An 11,433-nucleotide genomic window follows, 5' to 3' on the forward strand; every position below is an offset into this window, starting at 1 on the left:
TAATCTTGATGGCAATGCCAAAGAAAAGATTGTGTAGTTAGTGTTTGCTATTTTATTGTGTATGATATGGTAGGTAAAAATAAAAAATAAATGTGTCTCAATGTATATTTTATTGTTATTTTTTTATTTTTTTACTCCTATTAGAATTTCCTACACCTTTATTGGGGTCAAAATTTGCTCCAACTATAAAAATAATAGCAAACTATATAAAAATAAAATCACATTTAAAAAAATAAAATTAAAACTGAGATTTCATACCATACATAATATTAAATACAAATTTAATAATAAAAATAGAGTGGTAAAATGGTAAACAAATAACTGGAAGGAATATATAGAAGGAATATATGCAATAGGTAGATGATCAATACTTCCAACAGATAGAACATTGCGTAAAAATTGTGGTAGAGGGCCAGTACTTCTAGCAGATAGAACCTTGCGTGAAAATGGTGGTTGAAGAAATCGTGGTCTAGATCTGATTTTAGTGAAGAAAATAATATTGAGGCGGAAGAAGAAGACTCAGTAGATATGTCATATGAACAAAATACAAAACCTAAAATTGAAAATGAACCACTGAGTACCAGGGAATACATATTGTTATCCACTATTTATAGCTATTAGAAAATTAACCTTACTAAAATCTAACTCAATATGGTAAATAAATTAACTATAGTTATTCAACCATAATCAGTTACAGCTTGCTTTTGTGAGCCATTAGATACCATCTTAATATCATCTCCAACATCCTCCCTCAAGTTGAAACTGATTGAATTAGTTGCAAGTTCAGCAACATTATTATCATCCTCCCTTGAATTAAGGCTTGTTGAAACATTTATCCTCTTATCATCAGAATATCCTCCCTCAAGTGGGGCGTGTAAGTCAAGCATGCCCAACTTGAAAAGTAAAGGTTCGAAGACACCCGGTGATAACGCTTTAGTAAGTAAATTAGCCGTTTGATGAGCTGATTTAATAGGTAGCAATTTCAGCACCCCTGCTTGAGACTTTTCACGAACAATGTGACAATCTACTTCAATGTGCTTGGTTCTTTCGTGAAAAATCGGATTAGCTGCAATGTACAGCGCAGATTGATTGTCACAATAGAGATTGATTGGGTAAGGATGAGATACATGGTAGTCATTAAGAAGATAAAGAAGCCATTGACCTTCCCGAGTTGCTTGTGCCATGGCACGATATTCAGCTTCTGAGGGAGAACATGCTACAGTTGTTTGCTTCTTACTCTTCCAAGATACTAATAAAGAACCTAAGAAAAAACAATACCCAGTTATTGATCGACGGGTATCGGAACAAGTTGCCCAATCTGAATCAATATAACCAGTCAATTTGAGATCATTATTTGAAGAGAAGAAAAGACCCTTAGAAGGAGATTTCTTGATGTATCGAAGAACATGTAGTGCTGCCTTGTAATGGTCATCAGTTGCACAATCCAAAAATTGGCTGAGCTTTCCAACTGCAAAAGCAATGTCCGGATGAGTATTGGTGAGATATAGGAGTCATCCGAGCAGTCTTCTATATTGTAATGGATCTTGTAATCTTGTGCCACTCTCCTTAGAAAGTTTTCCATTATACAACATAGGAACTGAAGCAGGTTTAGCTTCTAACATACCATATTCCTCAAGCAAATCAAGAGTGTACTTACGTTGATACAAAGCAATCCCTTCAGAACTACAAGCAACTTCTATTCCAAGAAAAAATTTCAACCGGCCTAAGTCCTTAATACTAAATTCAGCATCAAGAGCCTTTTTAATAGCTTCAATTTCAAATAGATTATCTCCAGATAAAATAAGATCATCAACATAAACAATATTAATAGTCAAGCCGAGGTTAGTGTGCTTGGTGAACAAAGAGTGATCATGAGGAGACTTGATAAAGCCATGTTGCTGAAGAAAACCACTTAATCTTAAATTCTATTGACGGCTTGCTTGTTTCAAGCCATATAAAGAACGATTCAACTTATAAACAGCACCATTTGGAATATCGAGACCTTGGGGGGTTTCATATAAACTTCTTCTTGCAACTCACCATGCAAGAATGCTGTATTGACATCTAATTGGTGAAGTTTTCAATCATGTACCGCAACAAGAGTAAGAATAAGTCATAAAGTAGTGATTTTTACAACCGGACTGAATGTATCAAAGTAATCATAGCCAATTCTTTGACGAAAACCTTGAGCCACAAGACGTGCTTTGTGGCATTCAACACTACCATCTGGGTGAAACTTCACTTTAAAAACCCGCTTGCATCCAATGAGGCGCTTTCCAAGAGGCAAAGAAGTGATAGACCAAGTTTTATTCTTCTCAAGAGTAAGTAATTCCACACTAATTGCATTTCTCCATCATTCGTGTTGCACAGCTTGTTCATAAGTCTTCGGTTCAACTGTTGTGGTTATTGCTAGGGAAAAGGCTCTATGGGCAGGGGATAGCTTCCCATAATCCACCATGTGAGATAGACCGTACCGCTTAGAACATGATTGGTTACTAGAGCTTCCTGTTGTAAGTAACATACAATGATAATCTTGAAGATAAGAAGGTGGTTTATGTGTACGAGTTGAACTTCTAAGATCCTGATGATGCATGTTGTCATTTGAATGAGAATTAGATGATGCATTATTTGGTGGACTAGTAGAAACTACATGTGAATCAGTGAGTGAGGTAGGGTCCCTAGGATCATGAAAAGAATCAATATTTACATGAGATGGATGAAATGCATCTAAAGAATCATAAGTGAAAAGATCAAATTCATTAAAATTAGAATCAGCAATAGGTAAAGAAGAAGCACTTATAAAATTTTTGGTCATGTCATCATGAAAGGATTTATAAGAAAAATAATGTTCATAAAACTCCACATTTCGAGACAAAAATAATTCTCTAGTGTGAATATCAAACAAAATATATCCTTTTGTGCCAGGTGGGTAACCAAGAAAAATACTCTTTCGTGCTCGTTTATCAAATTTTTTTCGTCCATGAATTAACGTTGAAGCAAAAGCCAAGCATCCAAACACTTTAAGGTTACTGATGTCCGCATCCTTGCCAAATAAGGTAGCATAAGGGGTTTTATTTTTTAAAACTGGAGTCGGAAGTCTATTAATTAAATGAACAGCTAAACCAATAGCAAAATTCCAAAAAATTTTTGGCAAGGATGATTGAAACATTAATGCTCTTGCAATGTTGAGAATATGTTGGTGTTTCCGCTCAACAATACCATTTTGTTGAGGTGTCTCAACACATGATGTTTGATGCACTATACCCTGTGAATTATAAAAAATATCAAGTTTAAACTCAGGACCATTGTCAGTTCGAATAATCTTTACTTGAGAATTAAATTGAGTTTTCACATAAGCAACAAAATTCTGAACTAAACTGCTGGCCTCTAACTTTAATTTCATGAAATAAATCCATACAAATCTGATTTTATCATCTACTACAGTTAAAAAATATTTATAACCTTGTAGAGAAATAAGTGACATTGGCCCCAGATATCAATATGTATTAAATCAAAACTGTTTAAACTTGTTGTTTCACTAAGGGTATATGGTAACCGTTTTTGCTTGGCATAATGGCAAAAATCACATGGTTTAGAATAAGTAGATGTAGAAAATTGCACACAAGGATATATTTGTTTGATAATATCAAATTTATTTTGTGGTACATGACCCAATCTAAAATGCCATAAATTCTCAACAGAAAAACATGAAGTTTGTGTAACCAAATTTGCTGTCCTAAAATTAGAAGAAAGTAAAATCTTGTCACTATGACTTTGTGGATCTAGAATCCTAGTACTCCTATTGTATGTTGTATTTTCCATGTTGTCCTTGTGTGCTAACTCTAATGCAGAAAAATTCATCATGTATAATCCATGTTTTGCTCTAGCTGTGCCAATCATCTTCAAAGAGGTCCGATTCTGTATCTCACAAAGTTTGTCAGTAAAAACATATTCACAATGCAGGCCTTTTGTAAGTTTGGAAATAGATAAAAGATTGAAGTTGAAACTTGGTATGTACAGCACATCCGTGAGATAGAATGTAGCTGAAAATACCACAATTCCACTTATAGTTGCAGTTGTGTGTGTTCCATCTGGTAATTTTACCAGAATCGGCCTAATATGTCTAAAATTTGTAAAAAAATGCAATGAGTATGATACATGATCAGTAGCTCTTGTATCAAGCACCCAAGAATTTGAGAAAAAGGTTTTTACTGACAATAATCGTGCAATATGAGAGCTCATGCAAAGTGCATAAGTCTCTAAAGGTATACCTCCACTTCCTGCATTTGATTGATTGACATCTCTCACACTTGCTCCTTGAGATGACTGTGCACACTCCTGCCGAAGAAAGGTAATCAGTGCATCTCTCAAACTCTGATTGAATTGGGATTGACCATCAGCTTCCTTGTCCTGCTTGATATTGTTGGTACTGCTCTCTTCAATTCCAGCAATAATTAGATTAGCCATAGCTCCGTTGCTAGTCTCTCGTGGCCATTTCTGCCTCTGTAGATGAGGTGGAAATCCATGTTTGTGGTAACAAGTATCCACAAGATGCCCTGCCTTGTGACAATAAGAACATGTCTTAGGTGCTGAATTTCTTCCTCCTCTTCCACCTCTACCTCCACGGGTTCCTCGTCCTCTTCCTCTAGAAACACTGCTTGAATTATTGTTGAAATTATGAATTGAATTGGCCAAAGCTGTAAAGTTCTGAGTCTCCAAATCTGATCCATTAAACTGTCTCTCTTGCTGAATAAATAGAGAAAAAAATTTATTGATGTCTGGAAGAGGCTTCATCAGCATGATTTGGGATCTCACAGTCCCATACTGTTCATTCAATCCTCTTAAAAATCTCACTGCATAAGTTTCATCTCGATAATCTCTCATGGTTCCTAAGCCACAGTCACATTTTTCATAGCATTCCTTGCATTGTGGAACTGGTTTGAAACTGTCAATGTCTTCCCAAATAGCCTTCAACTTGGTAAAATAATTTGTTATGCTTAGATTCCCTTGTTTCATAGCATACATCTCTTCTTCTAATTCAGCAACCCTGTATCTGTCTCCATGATAATACCTATGCTTCAAATCAAGCAATAAATCTACAGCAGTTTCATTCCAAACAACACTCTATGCAATCTCAGCACTCAATGATAGATTTAACCAAGAAACAACATAAGTATTACATTTATCCCATGCTACATATGCAGGATCATTTTTATCTGGTTTCACAATGGTTCCATCAACAAAGCCTATCTTATTCTTTGATTTCAGCGCTAATTTCATAGCTCTTGACCAAGAATTGTAGTTCTTAGCATTAAGCACAATTGGGACAATAGAAACTCCAGGATTCTCACTTGGATGTAGAAAGTAAACACTTGCTGGATCCGCAAGCAGATTGGTGCTCGATTTCGCGCTTTGTGGCTGCAAACTCGAGAGTTGGCTTAGAATGTGAGCTAGATTTTGAAGCTCACCAGCTGAAAGCTCCTGGTTCTCATGTGACCCGTGATTTTCCCCAGACATTAGGTCGAAAGGAGTGTCGGCCATTAATGCTAACTCAATATTGTATTTGTGGCTAAAACTTCACTTCTTTCACGATCTTCCACGCTCACCGCACCATGAAAAAATCGTGGTCTAGATCTGATTTTAGTGAAGAAAATAATATTGAGGCGGAAGAAGAAGACTCGGTAGATATGTCATATGAACAAAATACAAAACCTAAAATTGAAAATGAACCACTGAGTACCAGGGAGTACATATTGTTATCCACTATTTATAGCTATTAGAAAATTAACCTTACTAAAACCTAACTCAATATGGTAAATAAATTAACTATAGTTATTCAACCATAATCAGTTACAGCTTGCTTTTGTGAGCCATTAGATACCATCTTAATATCATCTCCAACAGTGGTGGAGGACCAGTATTTCTAGCGAAAACAGAAAATATTTTTCACAGAGACTTATCGAGAAGGAGAAGTCATATATTTCTACTTTTTCAAAAAGTTTTAAGTTAACCTTTCGAAAAGTTATAAGCTTTTTTAAAATGGTGTCAAACACGCATATTGTGATTTTTCATAACTCAAAAAAAAAGTAGCTTCTACTACTTCCCAAACGGGCTTTTACAAAAAATAACAATTTAAAGAAAATGGATCCTCTCAATTTTTTTTAACACTTGAGAGAATAAAGTGTGATCTCTCACCTTTAATTCTATAAATGGGATCAAAAATAAATATGAAAGAGAGAGTAATGAAGGGTTAAATTAAACAATTGACACCATCCAGTTTTTCTCCACTGGAGATGATCCACTCTCCAAATTAAACTTCATTGTGGATTTGTTTGGCACTCAAAACTATATCTGTTTTATTACATAGTATGAGGGTGATCAATGTCTAATGATCAATATCTCCCACTTCTCCAAAAATATTATGCAATTATATTACATGGTATACACGACTTCTCCATAAAAATTATGCAAAGACAGATAGCTTATTAGACTTTTTTGGCTTTCCATACAAAAGTGATTTTCAGCTTTGACCTTCGAGTGTATAGATTTTTTATTGTAAATAATCTCAAATATGCAAATAAGAGCATAATAGTCTCTAATAATTAAATTTCCTCTAACTAATCAATTTGATTCCGCAGCAAAAGTCCCATGCCCCATAAATGGGCAAATGAAACAGAATTGAAGGAGAAGAGTACTATATTATGGCGCTATGCCCATTGATGTATGTGTGGAAGAGAAGGACCATCAACGAAAAAATAATGATGCAATTTTGCAAGCAAGGGTGACATGTCTTTTTGTTAAAACCCCAAATGTATAACAGCATGACATGGATATGATTATTATCTTTCTATCCATGTTCATGAATGAGTTCGATCGGTGCACCCCATCCTCATCAGTTACCATTACTTTCACAGTCCTACTTTTCACTCATTTTACTCTCTTTTATCTTGTAGAATATCATTTATTATTCTACTATATATTTAGTAAGTTTTAAGTTGGTCTAAATATTAGAGAAAAAAAAACACACGGAATGAATATTGTATATATAATGATAAAAATCATGTGTGAACTGTGGAGTGATATTTAAAAATGGGAGTGACATTACAAAATATTTTATTTTTGATACTACATTTACAAAATATTTGAAGTATTGTTAGAATTTAAATTTTACTTTAAATACTCGGATTATTAAATCAAATTTTATCTACTTTACTGCATTGGGCAGTTACAGTTTTGATTTTGAAAGTTTTTTCTTATAGAAAAAAAACTATATAAATTAGATTTGGGTAATTCTTATTTCAGAAAATATTAAAATAAAGAAAAAGTCTAAGAAACTAATTATAATATAAAAATCAACTCAATCAATTTTCTTTTATTTTTAATTTCAAACTTCGAAAAATTAAGGTAGTGACGAGGTTTTTTTTTTCGTAATAAACCTGTTTTAATTTCAACTAATTGACTCCAGTTGACTACATCCTTAATTAGTTCTCTAGCAGGATCGTAAAATAAATCTATCGGGTAAAGTATTAAATTGGTCCCCTACATTTTGGTGTAATCCTGTTTTGGTTCTTAAGGTTTAAAGTGTCTTATTTGAATCTAAAAAAGTTTCATTTAGTTTCAATGTAGTCTTATCGTGAGGTCAAAGTTAAATAATTAACGGAATGTCCTACATAACAATTAACAGAATGTCTTATATGACAGCAGTACAAGAACATGATCGATAATCTGAAAAACAAGTACAAGCTCCAGAGACACAAAATCAACCGTGGATGCATCAATATATTTATTTATCATTCTTACAATTTAAATGAAATATTTTCTATATGACAATATCAAAAATGAAATATTATATTTATTCATCAATACATTTATTTATCATTCTTATTAAAAATATTTCATTACCCTAAAACTATCTTATCTTTTTTCTATTGATGTTGTTGTGGTGTTGTTTATGAATTAGAAAAATTCGGATATTATTGGTTCACATTAGAATTTAAAAAAAATACTAATCTCTTTTTTAATAATCAAACTTTATAAATACTATAATTATAATATATAATATTTATGGTCAAATTTTATAAATAATAATGTAATTAAACAAACTTACAACAAAAGAAAAATATGTCAAATATTTATAAATATATAAAATCACATAGTAACTGTTTTTTTTTAATGTTTATAACATATATATAAATTCAAATCTAAACATACAAATAGTGAGTTGAATAAGACGATCATCTTTCAAGTAAATTTCAAAGTGGAATAGTCCAGCAGGGTAGTATAATATGTTTTTTTTTTTTATATACCAAAGATAAGAAGATTCGAACCCGCGACTTTTAGATAAGTATGGAGAGATTATATTGTTTGAGTTACAGTTCGTTAGCAAGTAGTACAATATGTTGCGTCAGTAAATAGAGAAAGATGAATTATATGATATCTATAATTTGTCTTAACTTATTTTTTTATGACGAATTAAAAATTTTGAAAATTTAATAATTATTTATTTTTATATTTTTAAAATTAAATATTGATTTTTAACCATTTTTAGTAAGTTAGGCAAATACTTTTTAAAAATACTATTTGTACATTAAAATCTACCACCAATATATTTGTGTATAAATATATGTGTAGTTTAATTTATTTTTAATGTGTATTTATATTCCAACATGTATTTTATATTAGTGTCTGACTTTGATGTACATGTAGCATAGTCCAATATTTTTAGACACCATAACAATAGCATTGAGAAATTACAATATCTGATCTTTAGTATGGTTACATCGAACAAACTGTCACAAAGTAAATAAATGAACAAATAAAATAAAGGGTAACATCATAATATTTATGTAACCGAATGTTACAATCAAGGTTTTGAAAACCGAATCGGTCATCAAACCGCTCTAGTTACTGATTCATTGGCTCATAGGTTCAATCGATTCGACCGTGGTTAAACCAAAAAAATTGTTTTATAATAAAATAATAAATAAAATATAAATAAACACATTAAAATATATTTGTAGTCTAATATAAATCTTAGAATATCATCCAAATTAAAAGTACTACATAGACTAGAATGTTATGATCTCATTCAAATATAAACTCAAAAGTCAAATAACAAAAACAACCAATCAAACATAAACATAAGATGCCAACATCCAACTGATTCAAGTTTGTTATCAATCATCAAAATCTGCCATAACTTGTTGCAGATTTGCTTCGTTGATATCATCACCTTCATGTCCACTACTTGGATCAGAAAAAATCAAATGGTGCAGCATAAAATGTACTACTACTACCACCACCACCACCACCTTGATCTAAATCAGCATCAATCTCATCTAACAAAATATATAACACATTATCAATAAATTAACAATTAAAGCTATTGTAATAAATGACCAGACAATAAACTATAATACTCAAGAAGCAAGTCTTCAATATTACTTTGTAGATTAGCCTCTTTTTCAACAACCTCTTCTATCAACCAAAAGTCAACCAAATCAATACTTCAATATCGATTGGATCATATTACACCTCTTGCTTTCTCTTTTGTCTTTCCGTCCTAACAAATTAAATACAATATATGATAATCCTAGTATATTAACTACACAAAATTTCATGATATGAAATGAAAGGATAGAATATATATTACCTGGATTTAAGATGTAAATTATATGTAGCATACACAATATCACTTAGCCTATCATGCTCCAATCTATTCCTTCTTTTTGTATGAATTTGATGAAAAAGACTCCAATTCTTTTCACACCCCGAAGAAGCATATGCTTGGCTAAGAATGCGAAGTCCTATGTTTTGTAAACATGGAGCAGAACCACCAAACAACCTCCACCATTCATCTACAAGTTACAATCCCATAGCTCAACTATCAGTTATTAAGTTAAGGAAATGAAAACATAAAATAACTAAAAAAAGTAATTATCAAACAGATACTCTTACTATGTTGAAGTTTTTTTGCAGCTCGAAAAGCTTCAGGCCTATCAAAGCTCTCCTTTCGATCTCTATATAAGTGTATTTCTTTCATTGCTTCAACTGAATCTAAATTATTAACCTTGCAATGCAATGTAATAAGATCAAGTAAACCTCGCATGACATCAGATGCTTCTTTATAATTTTCATCGAAAAAGCAAGCAGGATTCAAGAAATAAGTCGCTGCATGAAGATTTTTTTTCAAATGTTTGTCCCATCTTGAGTTGATAATCTCTGTGTAAGGTTGATATGCAATCTTACTATGCTTGAACATTTCTTTGATTCTATTTTCTGACCTCATCATACCTTCATAAATAATTCCCAATGATGGTTTATCATCGGCATCTACCAACTTCAGTAATTTAATCAACGGACTCACAATTTTGCATGCAGTAAAACAATCATCCCAAATTTTATTGTCTAGGATAATTGCACTCACAACTCTACCATTAACACTCCTTCCTAATTTGTGTTCGGTAAAGTGTGTATTAACAACCAATGCTTGTAAATCCATTTTGTGCTCAAAGATACTCTTCAAATATAGGAGGAATAATGGTTTTTGCTTTCTTTTTGGGATCGCCTCCAATCACCTGCTTAGTTGGTAACTGACTCGGAGTTTGTTGTTCTTCTTACGCTATTGCTTCGTCAATTACATCCTCAATCTCATCACTACCCTCTTTATTAAAACTTACTTTTCTTTTACTACTTTTACTTTTCTGAATCTCTTTTAATAAACCTTTCATTTGTTTTTCTATGTCATAAGGGACCTTAGAACATTTCTTAATATCTCCACCTATCTTCGCCAAATGTTTTTTCATTCTATTAATTTTCCCACCCCCAAAAGTACTCAGACAAAATAAGCATTGGGAGGAGCCCTGTCGTGTGAGAGAGCCAGAGAGGCGTTCTGGACTTTTGGAAGCTGGATCTGGGCATCAGATTGGAGTTAGGGCTAACTGGCTAAGTGCAGAGGTTGAAACGGCAACGTTTGGCTATCCATTCAAAAAATCGGCTGAGTCACGGTTCGGTTCGACCGACCGGTTCCCAGCCGGTTCACCAGTTCAACTCCGATTTTTGAAGTCTCCAATTTTGCTATTTGCCCGAGCTGTATTTCTTCATGGTTCACGGTTTAACCGGTTCCACCGGCCGATCTGAACCAGTTTTCAGAACCTTGCAAGAGCTAATGCATATGATTCAATCCTTGAAAGCATGACTTATACCGAATTCTAAGATTTTTACAATGAGAAATCAAAAGCCACTTCTATCTATCAATATGCTTAATTTCCCACATTTTACCTATTACACAACCTCACCAACTTAAATCAATCAAAGATCCAAATTAGGTGAATATATAATGGTTTTTCACTTAAGGTTGGTAACATGCTAAATTAAGAATTAAAAGGGTTCATTAAGGCTCAAATTGGTTAGCAAGGGTAGAGAAGGTGTAAG

At 32.8% G+C, this 11,433-nt stretch overlaps 2 protein-coding genes across 2 annotated transcripts; both read right to left on the minus strand.

Annotated features, from left to right (window-relative positions):
• Positions 1-677: 677 nt before the first annotated feature.
• On the minus strand, positions 678-5,541 carry LOC140180071 (uncharacterized). The gene is made up of 9 exons (XM_072220466.1): positions 5,181-5,541; positions 4,217-5,096; positions 4,054-4,123; positions 3,220-3,265; positions 2,563-2,727; positions 2,369-2,505; positions 2,138-2,272; positions 1,625-1,898; positions 678-1,468 (listed from the first exon to the last, which is right to left on the minus strand). Exons 1-9 carry the CDS (start codon positions 5,539-5,541, stop codon positions 678-680), a joined length of 2,859 nt encoding a protein of 952 aa, XP_072076567.1.
• Positions 5,542-9,176: 3,635 nt separating this feature from the next.
• Positions 9,177-10,501, minus strand: LOC140180072 (uncharacterized). Its single transcript, XM_072220467.1, has 3 exons — positions 9,958-10,501; positions 9,653-9,857; positions 9,177-9,243 (listed from the first exon to the last, which is right to left on the minus strand). The coding sequence occupies exons 1-3, from the start codon at positions 10,499-10,501 to the stop codon at positions 9,177-9,179; spliced, it is 816 nt and encodes a 271-aa protein (XP_072076568.1).
• Positions 10,502-11,433: the final 932 nt, after the last annotated feature.

This window comes from Arachis hypogaea, chromosome 16 (assembly GCF_003086295.3).
Source record: "Arachis hypogaea cultivar Tifrunner chromosome 16, arahy.Tifrunner.gnm2.J5K5, whole genome shotgun sequence".
NCBI classification, from domain to species: Eukaryota; Viridiplantae; Streptophyta; class Magnoliopsida; order Fabales; family Fabaceae; genus Arachis; species Arachis hypogaea.

Excerpts from the sequence above, each read along its gene's own strand:
- LOC140180071 (XM_072220466.1), bottom strand. The coding sequence starts at position 5,541 with ATGGCCGACACTCCTTTCGACCTAATGTCTGGGGAAAATCACGGGTCA. Across the intron at positions 2,273-2,368 it reads CGAAGACTTATGAACAAGCT|CGCCTCATTGGATGCAAGCG; the intron begins GTGCAACACGAA and ends CCTCTTGGAAAG. Across the intron at positions 1,469-1,624 it reads TGATTTGCTTGAGGAATATG|TTGGAAAGCTCAGCCAATTT; the intron begins GTATGTTAGAAG and ends TTGCTTTTGCAG.
- LOC140180072 (XM_072220467.1), bottom strand. The coding sequence starts at position 10,501 with ATGGATTTACAAGCATTGGTTGTTAATACACACTTTACCGAACACAAA. Across the intron at positions 9,858-9,957 it reads TGCAAAAAAACTTCAACATA|ATGAATGGTGGAGGTTGTTT; the intron begins GTAAGAGTATCT and ends TGTAACTTGTAG. Across the intron at positions 9,244-9,652 it reads AATTTACATCTTAAATCCAG|TGGACATGAAGGTGATGATA; the intron begins GTAATATATATT and ends TGATCCAAGTAG.